This window comes from Triticum aestivum, chromosome 2D, assembly GCF_018294505.1.
Source record: "Triticum aestivum cultivar Chinese Spring chromosome 2D, IWGSC CS RefSeq v2.1, whole genome shotgun sequence".
Taxonomy (NCBI): domain Eukaryota; kingdom Viridiplantae; phylum Streptophyta; class Magnoliopsida; order Poales; family Poaceae; genus Triticum; species Triticum aestivum.
This window is the reverse complement of record NC_057799.1, coordinates 639337316-639356671: the sequence shown is the minus strand read 5'-3', so window position 1 is coordinate 639356671 and position 19356 is coordinate 639337316. Positions and strand designations below refer to the sequence as shown.

Sequence of the window (19356 nt, the reverse complement as noted above, 5' to 3'; positions counted from 1 at the left end):
AAACCAAGGAAAACCGGATAAATGCGATCGAGCGCTCGCCCTCTACATGGGTCGAGCGGTTGATCATGTGTGTGGGCGCCAACAAGCTCAATCGGCGCCTAAGGCCCCCAATAGGAAGTCCCGCTTGGTCAGTCGCTTGTTCGGGAGAGTTGGCTACCATTAGTTTGGTCCAGATTTCTTCTTTTATTTAATTTTTTGTCTTCTTTCCATTTTTCGTTCGATTTTATTTGTTTCTTCATGGTTTTCTAGGGTTATCTCAACATAGCTGATTCCAAGCCCGAGTAAAGGAGGAGGGATGTGATAGGCTTGCCAAGCCAACGTCAAAACTCAGCCACTATTATGGAGATGAAATCCAAAACATTTTCTCTAGGGCATAACCATCTCAGCGATGTGCCACATTGGAACACGGTTGTTGTGTCAAATGGGCAAGGGACAGGCCGTCACCCCCTCCCCCCCCCCCCCCGGTGGCACGCCGTATCTTGATCCGGATACGGTGTCAAGTGAACAATGATCAGGTCGCCGCATCCTTAGTGGCGAGCTTCAGCGACGCCCTGGTGTAGTGAAAAATGAGCAAGGGTCTTCGCATTTGACTCGACTAGTGCGAAGGGTATGGAAGTTAGCCGAGCCTAGGAGGATTCGCTTAGGTAGATGGAACGTAGGGTCCCTAACAGGTAAGCTTCGAGAGCTAGTTGATACCGCGGTGAGAGGTTTTTATATCCTTCACATCCAAGAAACAAAATGCAGGGGACAGAAGGCGAAGGATGTGGAGGATACCGGCTTAAAGTTGTGGTACACGAGGGGCTGTGAATAGAAATGGAGTAGGCATCTTGATCAACAAGAGCCTCAAGTATGGAGTTGTAGATGTCAAGAGACATGGGGACCGGATTATCGTGGTTAAGCTGGTAGTTGGGGACTTACTTCTCAATGTTATCAGCATGTATGCCCCGCAAGTAGGCCACAATGAGAAGACCAAGACGGAGTTCTGGGAAGGCCTGAAGGACATGCTTAGAAGTGTATCGATTGGCAAGAAGCTCTTCATAGGAGGAGACCTCAATGCCCACGTGAATACATCTAACATAGGTTTTGAAGGGTTGCATGGGGGCTTTGGCTATGGCATCAGGAATCAAGAAGGAGAACGTGTCTTAAGCTTTGCTCTAGCCGACGACATGATCATAGCTAACACCCTTTTTAAAAAGAAAGAATCACATCTAGTGACTTTTAGTAGTCAACACTCTATCCAGATTGATTTCATCCTCTTGAGAAGAGAATACAGCGTGGCGTGCCTAGATTTTAAGGTGATACCTGGAGAGAGTGTTGTACCTCCGCATAAGATTGTGCTAGCTGACTTCCGCATTCGGATTCGTGTCCAGTGGGATAAGTGTGCCAAAGTCGCTAGAACGAAGTGGTGGAAGCTCAAGGAGAGGTAGCTCAGGCATTCAAGGAGAGGGTCATTAAGGAGGGTCCTTGGGATGAAAGAGGTGATGTAGACAATATGTGGACGAAGATGGCGACTTGCATTCATAAGGTGGCCTCAAAGGAGTTTGGAGTGTCCACATGAAGTAGAAGCGAAGCTAAAGATATCTGATGGTGGAATGGTGATGTCTAGAATGCTATTAAAGAGAAGAAAGATTGTTTTAGACGCCTATACCTGAATAAGACTGCAGGCAATATAGACAAGTACAAGATGACAAAGAAGGTTGCAAAGCGAGCTGTGAGTGAAGTAAGGGGTCGGGCGTAAGAGGACCTCTACCAGCGGTTAGACACGAAGGAAGGCGAAAGGAACATCTATAAGATGGCCAAGATCCGAGAGAGGAAGATGAGGGATGTTGACCAAGTCAAATGCATCAAGGACGGAGCCGACCAGCTCCTGGTGAAGGACATGGAGATTACGTATAGATGGCGGGAGTACTTTGACAAGTTGTTCAATGGGGAGAATGAGAGCTCTACCATTGAAGTGGATGACTCATTTGATGAGACCAGGAGGTGTTTTGTGCGGCGAGTCCAGGGGGCCTTAAAAAGGATGAAAGGAGGGCAGGTGATGGGCCCTGCTTGTATCCCCATTGAGGTGTGGAGAGGCCTCGGAGACATAGATATAGTATGGCTAACTAAGCTTTTCAAACTCATTTTTCGGGCAAACAAGATGCCACAAGAATGGAGACAGAGTATATTAGTACCAATCTTCAAGAACCGGGGGGGGTGTTCGGAGTTGTACTAATTACCGTGGAATTGAGCTGACAAGCCATACAATGAAGGTATAGGAGAGAGAGTCACTGAGCATCGCTTAAGAAGAATGACAAGCGTGACAAAAAACCAGTTTAGTTTCATGTCTGGGAGGTCGACCTTGAAAGCCATTTTCTTGGTACGACAACTCATACAGAGATATAAGGAGCAAAAGAAGGACCTACGTATGGTGTTCATTGACTTGGAGAAGGTCTATGATAAGATACCACGGAATGTCAAGTGATGGACCTTGGAGAAACACAAAGTCCCAACAAAGTACATTACCCTCATCAAGGACATGTACAATAATGTTGTGACAAGTGTCCGAACAAGTGACGGCTACACTGATGACTTCCCGATTAAAATAGGACTACACCAGGGCTCAGCTTTGAGCCCTTGTCTTTTTTGCTTGGATGAGGTCACAGGGAATATACAAGGAGATATCTCATGGTGTATGCGCTTTGTCGGTGATGCGGTGCTAGTCAGTGATAGTCGGACGGCGGTCGATAGAAAGTTAGACCTATGAAGACAAATCTTGAAATCAAAAGGTTTTAGACTTAGTAGAAATAAAACCGAGTACATGAGGTGCGGTTCCAGTACCACTAGGAACGAGGAGGGGGAGTACGAGGTTAGCCTTGATGGGCAGGTGGTGCCTTAGAAGGACACCTTTCGATATTTGGGGTCAATGTTGTAGACGGGTGGATTTATCGATAAAGATGTGAACCACCGAATCAAAGCTAGATGGATGAAGTGGCACCAAGCTTCTAGCATTCTCTGTAACAAGAGAGTGCCACAAAAGCTAAAAGGCAAGTTCTATAGGACGGCGATTCGACCTACAATGTTGTGTGGCACCGAGTGTTGGCCGACTAAAAGATGACATGCTCAACAGTTAGGTGTGGCGAAGATGCACATGTTGAGATAGATGTGTGGCCACAGAAGGGCCGAGTTTAGAATGATGATATACGAGATAGAGTTGGGGTAGCATCGATTGAAAATAAGCTTGTCTAACATCGTCTAAGATGGTGTGCGCATATTCAGTGCAAGCCTCCAGAAGCGCTAGTGCATAGCGGATGGCTAAAGCATGTTGGTAATGTCAAGAGAGATCGAGGTAGACCGAACTTGACATGGAAGGAGTTCCTAAAGAGAGACTTGAAGGACTGGAGTATCAGCAGAGAACTAGCCTTTATCCATGTGCTAGAACCATGAGTTGCGAGATCTTATGGGTTTCACCTTTAGCCTACCCGAAATTGTTTGGAACTAAAGGCTTTGTTGTTGTTGTTTGTTGTTTGTTTGTTTGTTTGTTTGTTTGTTTGTTGCTGTTTACCTTTTTTCATTTCTATTCTTTGTTTCACTGTTTTTTTCTCTTTTTTGTGATGATTTCTTCGGTTTCGTTAATTCTTTCTTGGTTTTCATACTTTCTTTCCTTTTTTTTTCTGGATTTCTTTATTTCTTCCATAGGATTTACTGTTTTTAATTTTTGGGTTTCTTTATTGATTTCTGTTTGTTTTTTGCTTTTCGTTGTTTATTTATTTATTTTTTCTTTGTACATTTTAACGTATACGCTAGGAACAATTTTGATACACAGGTTTAATATTTTTTAAATACATGATTAACATTTTCAAAAAACTTATTTTTTACATATATTTTGTTCAATTACATTTTACTTTTTTGATATATTAGGAACATTTTATATGTATAGGTTTAACATTTCTAAAATACATTATTACCATTTCTAAAACATTTTCTAAAACATTATATGGTGGGTTGGGCCTTCTCCTGTGCACTCGAAGCCCAACAACACAATGGGGCTTTCCTATTTTCCTTCTTTTTCTGTTTTAGTTTTTGTTCCTGTTTTCTATTTTAATTAGCTACAAAATGAATTTAGTTAAAGGTGAAAAGTGGTACATAAATATTAGGCAACATATTGGAGATTCACACAAAGTTTGAGGTCAATTGGATTTGTATAAATATTCGTTTATTTTAGAATGGTCAAATTAAATGTTGTGGGACCACTTATTAAGTTCCTAGTCATTTAGCGGCATAGTTGCCTTAATAGAAGCCCAGACAAACAGAGAGTGCCGTTTTGGCACATGGGAGCACGCTCCTAGTTTTTAAAATGTATTTTAAACATATTTTGAAATGTCCAAAAAATCCAAACAAAAAACTTAACGCGTACATCTCGATATTGTACATGCTTAAAAAGTCGTTTCGTGAAAAACCGACAACTTATGTGTCTCATGTGAAAAAGACAAAATCCGGTGTTAAAAATGCTTTTCACAAGACATCCTTTTGTCTTTTTTACACAAGCCACAAAAAAGTCGATTTTCTCCGAAACTTGACGTGCACACATATAATATCGAGATGTATGCACCAAATTTTCGTTTGGAATTTTTTCACACTTTGGAATATATATATTTTTGCGTGCAGGAGCACGCGCTCCCGGAAGCACCAACGGATTTCTGCAGACAAACATCTGTATTGGGTTAGGTACGTGTGATGTGGTGGAGCTATGCCAGCTAGATTCTAATGCTGCTTATTGTGTAGCAAATTATACAAGTTGATTTTCCCGCAAAATAAAAAAGTTCGGTTACCTACTGTGCCAGAGTCTAACTAGATAGAAAGTTGGAAGTGTTTTCTTCTTAGAAAATTAAAACATGTGTTTTGTTGCTAGAAGACGTGGACGCTGTTGGGACCCATGGCAATCATTTGTTGTTGCCTCTATATTTATATATTTATATTTTAAGTGGTATGACCACGAAGGATCCAGTAGCAATCACAAATTTCTTGTGTCGCATTGTTACATATTTCTTGCAAAGGCCTTTTTTCTGGTTTTGCTGCATTTGCAAGAGCGCAGCTTTGCTGCAACAATGAGCTTCCATTGTTGTGCTAATGTTTCAATCTTATTGCAATCATCTATGATTTTTGTCTCATATAAGCTCACCAATCATAAGACAATTAATCATCGACAAGCCAAAACTTAGACATGGCTTGCATCTCTACAAAATAGATGCGGGAAAGCTGGGTTACATAGTGAAGCTAACAGTAAACAAACCAAGCAACCAAAACTGCACGTGTAAACTCAATCGCAAATATTGATAAGATGGAAGCAAACTCTTATATACGCAAAAGAGTTAGTAATATCAGCACAGGTGAACAAACTGCAGCTACCAATCCCTGGTTAGTTTGCAGTGTCGCTGTTTCTTCACTACTCACGCAAATTGCTCTTGATATGCAGCAGCAATTCATACTGACATCCAGAGAAAGCAAGAGGAAAATGGCAAACCCACTGAACATAGAGAAACATCTGGTATAAGCATTGGGACTTCAGGATAAACAATCAGTGTGAAACTCAGATATGTGTTACCTGACGAATTCATGAGATGACATGTGCGAGACCATCATAAATAAATAAAAGTTCCGTCCTCAGATAAAGGCCTACGAGTATCTACATATAGCTGGAAGTTCACACAGCAACATGTGGTGCTTACATTCCCCATCTCAACCATCCGAAAAATCCACAACAGACCAAGCATTCACCAATATGAAATTCAGACTACCTCAACATCAACATTCAGCAATGAACCGGAATCAACTAGCAGTAATCCTATAAAATTCAGCGAGTATCGCCATCAACCAAGGTCGCCTAACCTATACAGAGTCACGCTGGTGGCCAAGCTTACGGATGCACACCTCCACGTTGCCATCCTCGGTGCCCGGCAAGTCCTTGGGGACCAGCAGGAAGACCTTCTCCTTCTCCCCCAGCCCGTGCCGCAGCGACGTGTTCCGCGCCGTCGACTGCATCTGCAGCCAGGGCCGTCTGCCGCCGTTGCCTACCGGCGTCTTCAGCTCATACACAAACTCCTGCTCACGGGCATTCTCAGGGCGGATGCAGATCGTGGACAGAGCAATGCCACGGCCCTCGCTGAAGCTGTCGAGGAAGAACAGCTCGCCGTCGTCGCGGCTCTGAAAGATGGTCGACGTGAAGGCAGAGGCCCGGAAGTTCTCATCATAGTGAAACCTGATCGTGTCCCAGTGGTGGCGGAGGGTGAGGTGGGTCGTGAGTGCAACAGCCCGGCTGGCGAAGCCGCATTGGGGGACAGGGCAGAAGATAGGCTCGTGGCGGCAGGTCTGCTCATGCTGGCGCATCTCGTGGTGCGGAAGGAAGGCCTCACAGGCATGCACTTTGTTGCGGCAGGAGAAGCGGATGCGGCCTAGGAACTCCTCGACGACGCGGTTGCGCCCATAGCCATTGCCGCTGCCGCAGCAGCTGCATCGGTTGTCCCCGACTTCCTCGTGGCACCTCGAGCAGGTGACGTGGGCGAAGGGGCACTGCACGCACACCATGTATCAAGAACACGGCTGAGTTGATTCTGAACGTAATGATAAATAAATAGAACTGTGCTGCAGCTGCAACCGAAAGTTACCTGGTAGACCGGCGGCGAGAGCATGCGGCGGCAGGCCTTGCAGGTGAAGAGGCGGTCGTAGTCGTCGATCCGGACGCTGTACTCGCCGGTGCGCCCGTGCTCGCCCAGCTCCTTGTTCGCGTGCGGCCTCCAGGCAGGCCTCCGCCCGTGCCGGTCGAGGTCGTCCGACCCGCGGCTGCGGCTCAGATCGTCGGCATCGTCGTTGCTTGGCGGCCTCTGCGACCACGAGCGGCAGGGCGACGGCGAGTGCGAGAGCGACCGGTAGGTCGACGGGGACGGCAGCGGCGAGGGCGACCGGTAGGGCGACGGCGAAGGGGAGTAGACCGACGGCGACCCACGACGACGCCTGGGGCTGCCCTCCGCCTCGCTCGGCGACGTGCGGAGGCGCTTCCCTCCGCCGCTCCCGCTGTAGCTCATCTCCGGCGTCCCCGCGGGCTGCGCGCCGGGGCACGTCCCTGCAGATCGATACGGCGCCGGAGGACGACGGTAAAGAAAGCAATCAACACCCTACAAACGCCACCAACGAATTGCGACGGAGTATTCGAGGGATGGGGATTGGACGGAGCCTTCTTACCTGAGCTCGAAGACGACGGATCTGGCGGCGGCAGGGGGCTCGGCTCTCGCCCGCCCGTCGCCGAGGGCAGGCGCGGCTCGGGGAGAGGAGGGGCGGCGGCGGCCGTGGGGGCGGACGGCGCGAGCCAAACCCTCGCCGGCGGCGCGGAGTCGGGGGACGAGAGGAGAGGGGATCGGAACGGAACGGGCGAGCGGTGGGGGTTTCTGCCCTGCTCTTTATTTATTTTTTATTTTTGAGGGGCTCCTGCTCTTTATTTTTGTGCTGCCTAGTCGGTGCCGGAGGCGGCCCAGTCCGAGACTCCGAGTACAACACTTCCTGCGTGGCCCGTTTAGCCCAGACTACTCGAACAATGCCCCTTTTTCCGCTCTTGCCTTCGTAATGAAAAACAGTTGTTGTGTCTTTTTTCTTTTTTTGAGCTGGAACACCTTGCAATCCAAATTACGATGGACCAACCAAATTGGTGGTCACAGCACGTATTACATCCACCGGGAAGTTCAACTGCCAAACATGTTGGCCATCCATAAATAGTCGGAAATGCTAACCGGCGACCGTCACCCAAGGGGATTTCGCAGCGAACGCCCTCCTTGCCGTCGCACGAATCTTGGAGCAGAACCGACGCCACATAGGATCATTGGGATAGTTCGTTGCGCGACTGCTTTATGGCGAACGGGTCTGTGTTTTTTCTTCCAAAAAATCACGAGGCGGGGTCGGGGGTCGAACCCACGACCTCCAGTGTGCGAGGCCCTTTTATGGTTTTAACTGCCACTTATATTTTCGGTCCCGAAAATCCCATAGCAGTTTTGTTTTTTGCAGCATGGCATTTTTAAGAGGATGGCATCTTTTTCAATATTAGTGGCATGGCAGTTTTTATCACTAAGTGCATGGTATTTTTTTTATTAACCATGTTATGGCATTTTTTATTATAAGAGATGACATTTTTTATAAAGACGGTGGACTTTTTTATTTTTGAGAGATGGCATGTTTATTTATTTAAGAGATGAAAATTTTATTTTAAGAGATGTCATTTTCAATTTTAAGAGATGGCATTTTTATATTAAGAAAATGCATTTTTTTATTACTAAGAGATGGCATTTTTAATATTTTTTAGAGAAAAGGCACAAAGGCCCGACTTCAAATTAATGAAGCCATCAACCGGCTAGGATACAATGGTGCTGAATTACAAAGGCCAAGACTTGACCAAAAACTGAAAAATCCATGCCAAATTTACTACAACCAAGAGCAGCAGAGAATAAGGCAGCAAGAAATACTACGATCAAGCCACCGGAGATCTTGCACGGCTAGAACGGCAGGGCTGAAGCCTCCCGGCGACAGCAAAAGCCGTGAACATGAAGATCCAGACCGCGTGAAGGAAACCATCGACTCCACCGCCCGCCGCCTCGGGCCACAGCCGGAGGAGAGACCACTATCTCCCCTTCGTCCAGACCGTGCCGGACACGCGGACGCCCACTGCCGGCCGGCGACCAACCAGCAAACAAAGCGATGAGCCGCTGAAGGATGCGGAAGAACCCACACGCCACCACCAACGCCGGCAACCAAGGGAACCGAGCACCACCGCCGCCACCCACCACCACGCACCGGGTCCACAACCCCCAACCACCCCTTGAACGGCGCCTCCAGGAAGGGCCGAGACGCCAGAGCGCCTCCACCGTCCGGCCAAAAAGGCCAAGGCTTTCGCCCGGGGAAGGGAGGAGGAGGAGGGGGACAGATCTGGAAGCTCGACCCGCCCACAAGAGGGAGAACGGCACCGGAGCGCCGCCGGCGTCGAGGTCGATGCGAAATCGACCAGGGGTTTCCCCCGTTCCAAGTCTCCACCGCCCCATCCTCGAAGCCCAGATCTGACGAACCAGCCACCAGATCAGCGAGAGGAGACCACCGCAGGGGGAAGGGCTGGGAGGAAGAAGAGCCGCCCACCGCTGCAGCAAGACCTCGCCGCCCTCACGCCACCCACGCGGCCGGGAGGGACGACCAGCACCCGCGCGCGTCATCCACCGGAGAAATCGACGCCGCCATCTCCACCCAGGGCCGCCGCCCTGGCTTCCAAAGCTCCTCACGCTGGCGCGAGGCAGCAGATCCTCGCCGCCACCTTCACCGGAAGACGCGCGGCAGCCGGCAGGCTCCTCTGGTGGCGGCGGGGAGGGGGCAGGAGAGAGGAGAGGAGGCGGCGGCTAGGGTTTGGGGGCCGCTCCCGAGTCGCCCGAGAGGGGCGACGCGAGAGCCGATCTCATACCTTAAAGTATGGATCCCACCGGTAGTTTCCATCTCGGCATTTTTAATATTTAAGAGATGGCATTTTTATTATTTAATAGACGACAGGGGCTCAACACTCGCCCTCCCGCCCGTCGCCGAGAGCGGGCGTGGGTCGCAATGAGGAGGAGCGGCGGTGGCCGTGGGGCGGCCGGGCGCGAGCCAAGCCCTCGACGGAGGCACGAAATCCAGGGACGAGAGGAGAGGGGATTAGAACAGCGAAGCGACGGGATTTCTGCCCTGCTCTTTATCTTTGTAGGGGAAAAAACTTCACTTGTGAAATAAGTTTAATGTAGGTGTTCTTGTTCTGTACACAAATTATGTCATCCACCGCCTTGTCATAATATCATTCTGTTTTGGTGTTTTGTCTTAATCTCATTGTGTTTTGATTTGTTGGCATTTGTACGAAAATCAATTTGCATCACCTATGGCTTCTTCAACAAAATGGTCGTGTGCCCAACCCAATTATGTGACTCATTTTTTTCTTAAAAAGAGCAGCCATTGATTGAGGCTTCTTATCTTATTTGATGGGCCCATGTTTTAGTCTCTACAACTAGAGGATACGTGCGCTTTGTCGCACCGTTTTCGGTTTTGAAATTAATTGTATTTTTCTCCCAAAGCTAATTATGACAATTTTCATCATGTGTGTACCACGGAGGCGGTTGAACAAGCACGGACACCGCAGGTGCTATTAGGTTGCCTGTGTAGGCAGGTCCTTCCGGTTTTAGAAGGTTTTGTGTGTTTTTCTTTTCTTTTTCTCTAACGGTTTTTTTCCAATTTTTTTATTGTTCAATTTTATTTTTTTTATTTTTATTAATGAAGAGTTTTTAAAATTCAAAAATGTTTTTAATTTTTTTAAAAAAATTCTAAACTCATGAAGATTTTTCATATTCATGACAATTTTTAAAGCACAATTATAAACTTGTGAAAAAATAGATTCATGAATATTTCTTCATATTTTTGAATATTTTTAAATTTTAAGAACGATGTTAAATTCAAGAAAGTTTTAAAATTTTGTATGAAAATTCACAAAAAATCTTGATTGTTTTTATTTTATCTAAAAGTGTTTTACTGGAATGTCGGCTATTTGAGACCCATGACCCGCCCATACCCTTGCATGCGGGGTCAACTTCAAGGAAAAAACTTTGAAGCTCTTTTAGGGTATCTGCAACGACGCTAACCCGCAAACCGGGCACCGCATCAATCTGCGGATTGGGAGGGCCATGTCGTGGACACAGATGCAGGAACCGACCATCCAAAGCTATCCGCATACATTGGTCGGACTTCATCAAACATGACATAATTCATCAAAGTTCAGATGTAAAATAGCACAAATTCATACATAGCATGCAAATAAGTTTAGTACAACAATAGCATGCAAATAGTTATGTAATGCCTTTATTTTGTGAATGGCCTGCACTCTGCCTTGTGGTACATCACAGCAGTGCGTACATGCTACACAACGTGTAGAGCAACATTGAGTGACCAATCAATAAATTGAGAAAGAATAAGCAAAACTTACAATCTTCATGGTTGCCGCGTGCAATGGTCACATTACCTCTAGCCGATCAACCGCGTCATAAAATTTCATGACGGAGTTCTATATGGTGTACGATCGATGCGCTAACGACTTCACATTGCGTTCATGAATGATGTGCATGTCGTTGGGCGTAATGTGGTTTCACGCATGAAATGAACCATGCACGCGCTATCAAAAGAGCCCCCTTCTACTCCTGCCTACGAAGACTGCATATACGGCCAACCACGCATCGTACAACAACTCATTCTCCATTGTCGAGTACTCTGACATCCTTCTTACTCTAAAAAATCAACATGAAGTTCGAAAAATAAGCTCAATGAGATTTGACCGAACACCTGTCGGACATGGTGTCCGACATGGATGTCGTCGACCGGGGGGGGGGATACCTGGTTGCAGACGAATCCTGCGTGAATGGCGTTGTAGTACAAGGCGAGCGGGCATGTGAGTGGTGGCTGCAGTCATCCGACAATGCATGGATGGCGGCCAGAGAGGTACTGGCGTCAGATGAGGAGGGTGCAGATGAAAAGTAAGGAAGGACGGTAGAGCGAAAGAGAACGGGACCAGGATGGGGGTTTGTGTTGGCCGGGATTGTCGGAGTCCTACGTGGACGCGGTCCGGGCTCCCATAACCCCCCCCCCCCTATTTGCCTTATGGGAAAAAGCACGTCTGGACCAGTCGACGGATAGATGCAGGATCGCGTTGGATCCCCCCCCCCCCCCCACACCCTTCATTTGCCTTACGGGAAAAAGCACATCCGGACCAGTCGACGGATAGATGTAGATCAGTTGGATGGTAAAACATGTCCAATCAATCCGTGCGGTTGCGGGTGGAGCTTAGACTACCCACGGTGGGAGTAACATAGATAGTAACATCACACATATCTAGGTAAAATAGGTGGTGTGGCAAGCAATAAATGAGAAAGAAAGACATGTGGTAACATAGCTACTCCCTCTGTTTCAAAATAGATGACCCAACTTTGTACTAACTTTGATACAAAGTTGAGTCATTTATTTTGAAACGGAGGGAGTAGTTACTACTAGTATGAGTAACATCACAGATGTCAAGGCAAGATGAGTCTATAGCCTAATAAATGAAGTGTTGAATGTTACCACACATATGTTACTCCCCACTATAGAGGCACGTTACTACTCTATGTTACTATCCATTGTGACTGGTAAGGATTTCTTATCTCATAAGCCACATGTCCAAATGAAACTCATCTAAGATCTTGTGCCCCTGTTTCCGGCCAATCCCGCCCATAGTTTAGTTGAGAGGATCCATGTCGCGTGTAGCTTATGAGAGCGTGCGAATACAAGGATGGTTTATGGGCATCATGTGCTTAGATTCATGGTTTGCTTGCACAAGGACAGTTTTTTTTTTTTTTTTTTTTTTTTTTTTGCTGTTGGACAAAACAAGTGACGACTCGGTAGCACTCTTGGACTGGAAGCAAAGTCTTATTCCTCCATCGTACAAGCAAACAACCGTACGTGTCAGCGTGCCCACGCCCACACACGGCTCAGATCAGATCAGATTCAGAATGTACATTGCCAAAGAAAAAAATAAGTAAAATGCAGTAAGCCCAAATCCAGAAGTCCGACGAGCTAGGCGAGCGTCGCCGGCGCCGGGGAGCGACGATGGCTATATCAGATGGCGGCTTCGTCCCAGGTGGCGGCCCAGTTGGTGGCGCTACCGACGCGGGGCATGGAGTTGATCTTGGTGAAGGCGTCGACCTTGAAGTTGGCGCCGCACATGACGCCCTCGCTGTCCACCCGCGGGAGCGCCTTGAGCCGGTTCATGGGGTGCTCGAAGCTCTTGAGCCCGCCCTCGCTGTGGAACATGCACCCGGGCGGGAACGGCGCGTAGGACCGCCCGCACCCGGCCTTGGCCACGGCGCGGTCGTCGCAGATCACCACCGACCCGTCCGCCGCCACGCCCCAGTGCAGCGGCACGCCGCCGTCCGTGCTCTGCGCCGCGAACACGGCCGCCCCGGAGCCGGACCGGCCGCGGTTGTCGAAGACGACGAAGGCGAAGGAGCCCGACAGGTCCTTCACCACCTGGTCAGCAGGGTAGGGGCCCCGGTCGCGCAGGGTGCGGTAGGCCTCGATCACCAGCAGCGCCTCGTTGGTGGAGCGGCCCGTGAGGCCGTACTGCCGCATCAGCGCGCTCAGGTTGTCCAGCGTCCCCATGAAGACGCAGTAGATGTCGTCCAGCCCGCAGAACATCCTGCGCACACAGAGAGATCGGTTCTTCTTATTCGTCCGGACATCGTTGCGGTTGCTGGGAGCGATTTGGGTCATGAGAGATGGTGGCGTTACCTCTGGTACCCGCCGGCGGCGAGGTTGCGGGGCTGCGCGGCGACGCAGGCGAGGGCGGCGCCGCCGCCGAAGGAGGTGGAGAAGGCGTCGGAGGGGTGGGCGGCGTGGAAGTCGCGGAGGATCTCGTCGGGGTTCTTGGGCTTGGCGGTGCTGCCGCGCGGGCTGTTGAGCTCCTGCGGCGCGTGCGCCACCTGCTTCTGGAAGATGGCCAACATTTTCACAGATCAAACTAGTTCTTTCTTGCTCGAGCTGGAGCTGCTGCTGCTATGGAGGCGACAGGGGGAGAGGAGAACGGGAACGGCGAATGGAATGGAGGTTGAGGATGGAGATGGGCGCGTGTTTTATAGCGGGAGCTCGGTGGTTTCGGATGGCACGAGCCGGAAATATCGGGTGGATCGGGAGTCAGTGCTGGTGATGATGACGATGATGTGAAGGACGGAATGGGTTGGGTTTGGATAAAGATAGCTCAGCTGGGCAAGGTAGCGGGGATAAGATCATCACGTACTGCTAGTTTAATTTACCCGGCAGCTAACCGTGACGTGAGAGCAGTAGCAAGGAGTACTACTTCCTTCCCCGGTTCCCCCAGCCCCAGGAGAGGAGGCGATGGCTCAATCCGGTGGGTGGGTGCGCTCGCAACTTGCAGCATCTTGTCCAAGGTTTCGCCAATCTTAGCAAGTCACCAAGTAAATTACTCCACAGACTATTACTCCCTCTGTGGGTGGGAGTGTTTTCTACGAAAAAGACCAAAAATCTGTTACTATAATAAAACTCTTTAAACATATTAAAAGTTACATCGAGGTTTCTGAACCACCGAACGATCACCCCCGGCGCGTCGTTGTAGCTATTACCCCATTGGAGCCAGCATGACCTGGTCGATGTTAGTTGGGAAGTTTTCGTACATGTACCCAACCCCCTTTAGTGGTAGTCATCCTTGTTGAACGCTTGAATTGATCTAAAGCGTCTGACACTAGATCTTGGAGTCGTGCATGCACGGCAAAAAACCATAACCTCGTTGCCCTAAGAAAAATGTCACGAGTCTACGACAGATCTTTGTCGACTCTTACCCGACGGACAACATGAGGATGACTGAAGTATGGATGACCAACTCGAAGACGTCATCTGTTTGAAGTCCTTCCTAGCGAGGACTAAAAACCTCTGACTTAAACTACTAGCCGAAGTCGTGACACCGGAATTTCTTTCTCCGACATGGGCCGTCGGAGGTGTGTGAGTGGTGGGGGGGGGGGGGGGGGGTGCATCTCCTTACTGAAGGGGATGAGTTATTAGCCTAGTCATCCCTATCGCGAGTGAGGGATGAAAATGCTAAACATAATTTATCAATTAATCCGTTAAGTAACAACTTTTCAAAAACCTGGTAAGTACCGACAAGAGTAGCGATGCACATCACACGGCCCTAGGACTAGTCCTGGCCATGGGAAGCCCGGCCCGATCCGAAAAAGCCCGACCCGGCCCGGCCCAAAAAAACCCGACCTGGCCCGGCCCGACGATGTCTCCGGGCCGGGCTCGGGCCTATAGCCCGATGGCCGGGTCGGGCCAGGCCCATCGTTTTAGCACTTTTCTAAAGAGGCCCGGCGGGCTTTTACGTGTTTGGGCCGGGCTTGGGCCCAAAAACCAGGCCCGATGGCCGGGCCGAGCCGGGTTTTCTAAAGAGGCCCGGCCCGGCCCGAGGTTTGGCCAGGTATACCCCAGGTTAATTACCGAGCTACTGCTCTTCACAGCTTGCATGTGATGGAAAATGGAGGAGGCGCGGTAATTACCGCCGGCGCTGCGGAGGAAACGCCAAATGGAGGGCTCATGCCCGTGGGCAGGCCGCCAGCCGCCGTCGGTTTCGCCCGGCGCCAGCGGTTTATCAAACGAAACGAAACGAACTGCCAGTGTTATCACGGCACCGGCTGCGTCTTCCACGGCACGTCGCCGTCCTGGCGTGTCACCCAACCGCGGGCTTCCTCTCGTCCGTCCGTCCCTCCGCCGCTCCGCTCCGGCCGCTGGGCTGCGTCGCGTGCGCCCGGCGTGCCACGTACTGCTAACTCACGTGCACGGTCCCTCACGTCGTCCCCACCACGCTGGCCAAAGCTGGTGGGCGCCGCTGACACCGATGGCCCACCGTCGTCTGAGTGCGCCCTGCGGGCCCGAAAGCGCGTGATCCAAGGTTGGGTGGGTGGGGGGTGGATAAGGCCGGCACGGCGGCATGGCCGCTGGGGACACGTCATGGGCGCGTCGGACCTGCCACGATCCGTGGATAAGGTGGTAGCGTACCGGCCGTGTCCGTTGGGCGCGCCAGTCCAGTCACGGCCGGGCGCGTCGTCGCGGTCACGTGTCCGGCGCGACAACGAGTCAGCCTTTTGTTTTTTTACTATTCCTTCCTTTGATGAATTTTGTTTGCTTGACTCGCTGGAGTGGACAACGTGCAATTAAACGTGCACGGGTAAACGGACGGTGCGGAGTAAAAGTATTGCAGGCTGGGGTGCGCTGCGGGGTTGCTATTGGATCGAGAGGGGTGACTCGGCCCGTCGGTGGCTCGAATCTTGGCAGACAAACGCAGGGGACGTACGTTCCGCGTTAATGTTCGTGCAATGGGACCAACTCACTGACTGTCTGGCTCACCGGCCAACAGGCGACTCGCCGCGTCGGAGCGTGATTGGTTTGCTGAATATTGGAATTGTTAAATGGCCAATGGGCAGTATGGACTGAGAGAAACGCACGGACGCACGGCGAGAGTACTCGTTCAGTGTTGCAGGCTGTTAAATGGGCTATGGACTCTGCACTCTGGTATGAAACTGGGATGTCAGCTATGGCTATGGAAGCATTTGCAGCAAGAGATGGTGTACGGCTAGCTTCTGATTTGGGGTTCAGGAGGGTAATCATTGAAACTGATGCCCAATTAGTGGTGAAACAGTGGGGTTCTCTAAGTGTCGATCGCTCGGAGATAGCTACCACTCTGAATGAAATACAAGAGCTAAGCGGCAATTTTGATGATTTTCGTCTGGAATTCATATCGAGGGAGGCGAATGAATTGGCGCATCTGTGTGCCAACCAATGTAATTCTTCTAGAAAACGTTGTTTATGGCTAAATTATATTCCCACCTTTCTTATGACTTGTGTAAGGAAGGAATGTAATCCGTTGGTTGATTAATAAAGCTCTTGATTCTCAAAAATAAAATAAAAATAGTAGCCAATATTTGGCACAATGCCAAACATTGGCATGCCAATTTTTAGCACCAAATCAATTATGCTCTCGGTGCTCCAATCTGGATGAATAATTTACCACAGGTAACCCAACGTGCTCCATCAGCTTGTCCCGCATATGCTTGAATCGAACTATTCAAACATTTTTGTCCTCCAATGAAGATCATTAAATTTATTCAAACTGATCATGCGTTCGAAATCACACAAACCGGCATCAAAATAGCGAGGCTTTTGAGGAGTCCGGGCGTCCGCCATGTCGGACTCCAATAACACGGACCCACCTAGAACCCATTTCTCTCTCTCTTTTGCATCTGCTCCTGCTTGACCGCATTCACTCCAGTAGACTAGCCTCCCGCCTACTTGCATTCATGGAGAAGCAGCAACCAAGAGGGTGCAGCTATTCTCAGCTCGAGCTCAAATCAACCTGCATGAACAGTAAAATCGTAAAAAAAATCAAAAAATTCTGATTTTTGAGTGCTTCCAAAATTTCATCATGAAATCACATCCGTGAAAGGGTGGCAAAAAAATCATGATCCAAAAATGTCATTTTCAAAGCATTTTGAAGTGTTGATTTTTGTAGTTATTGCGACTTCTATGAATGTCGTATTTTACAGTCTCTTAAAACATTTGTTGAAGTTTATCACACTAAAATTTCAGGTTTTTTTGTTTTTTAAGTAGGTTTTTTTTGAAACTGTTCACCCGAGCTCATTTTAGCTTGGGAGCAGAAGGACACTTTCACAACCAAGAAGCCTACTTTGCTTTAAAGTCAGCCAGACTTCTCCTCATCAAACCGTACCAGCACAATTCTCATCCACTCTCAATCCACTAGCCGCCACACATCACCACAACTCTGGCCGCCGCAATGGCCAAGAAGTCAGACACTGAGAAGTGGTAGCTAGCTCCCGACTCCATATTCGAGGACAGCTCCCTAAACTGCCCGCCGCTTTGGGTGTTGGGGGAGAAGGTGGAGATGTTTGAGGAGGAGGCCACCCTCATTTTCAAGGAGGAGGAGGAGGAGTATCGTCATTATGCACTAGAGGCTGCGGAGAGGGATCCAACCCTCGATGAGCATCCATATTGGAATACCAAAACACACTTCGTTGTGTGGGATATTCAGCACGACGACGTGTTGTCCCCCTATGACGAGGAGGATAGACCTCGATCACACAACTCATATCGACGACCACTTGCTCCAAATCGGACGACGACGGCTCGAGCGATGACGCCTCGGAGAGCACCCCTATGAAGTCAACTCCAACACCTCACCTAGTGTTAGTTAGGAGATTGTGTTACTATCGCATTGGATGCTAGTTTTAGTTTTAGTCCGAGAAAGGAACCGCAGTGGATGGCAAGGTAACCGCAGTCGCGCACTGGCAGGATCAATTCTGTTTCTCTCAAATTGTTTTTTTCTCTATGTTTTTTTCTTTGTCAGTTTTTTCTAGTTTTTGTTTTTCCTTTCTTTTCTTTTTTCAATTTTGTTTTTTGAAATATGAGAACAATTTCTAAATAAGTGCTTTAGAAGTCATGAACATTTTTGCAAACATCTTTCAAATTCATGAACGTCTTTGGAATCATGAATATTTTTTTAAAATCATGAACATTTTTGGAGTTAATGATTTTTTTTAAATCATGAACACTTTTTGAAACCGCGAATATTTTTTGAGTTGGCGAACATTTTTTGAATTCGTGTTTTTTACAAATACGGAAACATTGGTTGAAAATCTTGAACATTTTCACAGATTCATGGACATTTTTTAATTCATTTTTTTACAAATTCGCAAACATTGTTTGAAATCATGAACATTTGTACAAATACACGAACATTTTTAGTATCATGAACATTTTATAAATTCTTGAAGTCTTTTTGAAATAATGATTTATTTTCATATCATTAAGATTTTTAAATTTGTGAACATTTTTGGAGACCTCGAACATTTTTGAAATACCGGAAGGAATTTCAAATTCATGAACAATTTTTGTAATCTGAGAACATTTTTAAAATTTGTGAACTTTTTGAGGTTCAAGATATTTTTGAAATCCAATAATGCTTTTGTAATCCAAGAACATTTTTCAAAATCTAGGATTTCTTTTGTAATTTCAAACATTGTTTTGAAAATCAGAGCTATTATTGAAATCCTGGATGTCTAATAAAGAAGAAAAAAACATATAACAACAACAACAACAACAAAGCTTTTAGTCCCAAACAAGTTGGGGTAGGCTAGTCTCCTGTGGCCTTAGGGCCATGTGTGCCCGGTGGATCTCGACCCTTGCCGTCGGGAGGGCTCCGTTTTCAGGTGCTTCTTCAAGTTTTGTTAGGGTTTGTGTCCGGCTCAAGAAGACGAGACAGTGGCGGCTTCTTGAAGATGGAATAAGGTTCTCCCCGCCTAGCCCCGTCCCAATGGTGTGTCTAGCATCGTCGGAGGGCGTGTGGAGATGTGTCTCCGGCGGATCCCGCAAGATTTTGTCGGTGGTTGTCTTTGGTGGATCCGCTCGGATCCGGTCTTTGTTCATGTGTCTTTAGGTTGGATCCTTCCGATCTAAAATTATCTTCATCGACGACGGTTGTTGTTCTGGGGCGTTGGTCCTATGGGACCTTAGTACGACGACTTCCTGACTGTCTACTACAACAAGTTGTGCCCGGCTCTGGCGAGGAAGGGGCGATGACAGCGGTGCGCCTTCGGCTCGCTTCAGTGCTTGTAGTCGTCACTAGGTGGTCTATGAATCTGAATGTAATTTTTATTATTTATGGTATTCGTTGTACTGTAATGATTGAAGATGAATAGATCGACAGTTTCCCGCAAAAAAAAAGTTGGG

The 19356-nt window shown here is 48.4% G+C and overlaps 2 protein-coding genes across 2 annotated transcripts; both read right to left on the bottom strand.

Annotated features, from left to right (window-relative positions):
• Positions 1–5608: 5608 nt before the first annotated feature.
• LOC123055248 (E3 ubiquitin-protein ligase SINA-like 2) lies at positions 5609–7446 on the bottom strand. Its single transcript, XM_044479233.1, has 3 exons — positions 7219–7446; positions 6645–7099; positions 5609–6549 (listed from the first exon to the last, which is right to left on the bottom strand). The coding sequence occupies exons 2-3, from the start codon at positions 7059–7061 to the stop codon at positions 5869–5871; spliced, it is 1098 nt and encodes a 365-aa protein (XP_044335168.1). The 5' UTR covers positions 7062–7099; positions 7219–7446; the 3' UTR covers positions 5609–5868.
• A 5012-nt stretch (positions 7447–12458) lies between these two features.
• On the bottom strand, positions 12459–13665 carry LOC123055247 (stem-specific protein TSJT1). Its single transcript, XM_044479232.1, has 2 exons — positions 13339–13665; positions 12459–13246 (listed from the first exon to the last, which is right to left on the bottom strand). The coding sequence occupies exons 1-2, from the start codon at positions 13551–13553 to the stop codon at positions 12667–12669; spliced, it is 795 nt and encodes a 264-aa protein (XP_044335167.1). The 5' UTR covers positions 13554–13665; the 3' UTR covers positions 12459–12666.
• Between the last annotated feature and the right edge of the window lie 5691 nt (positions 13666–19356).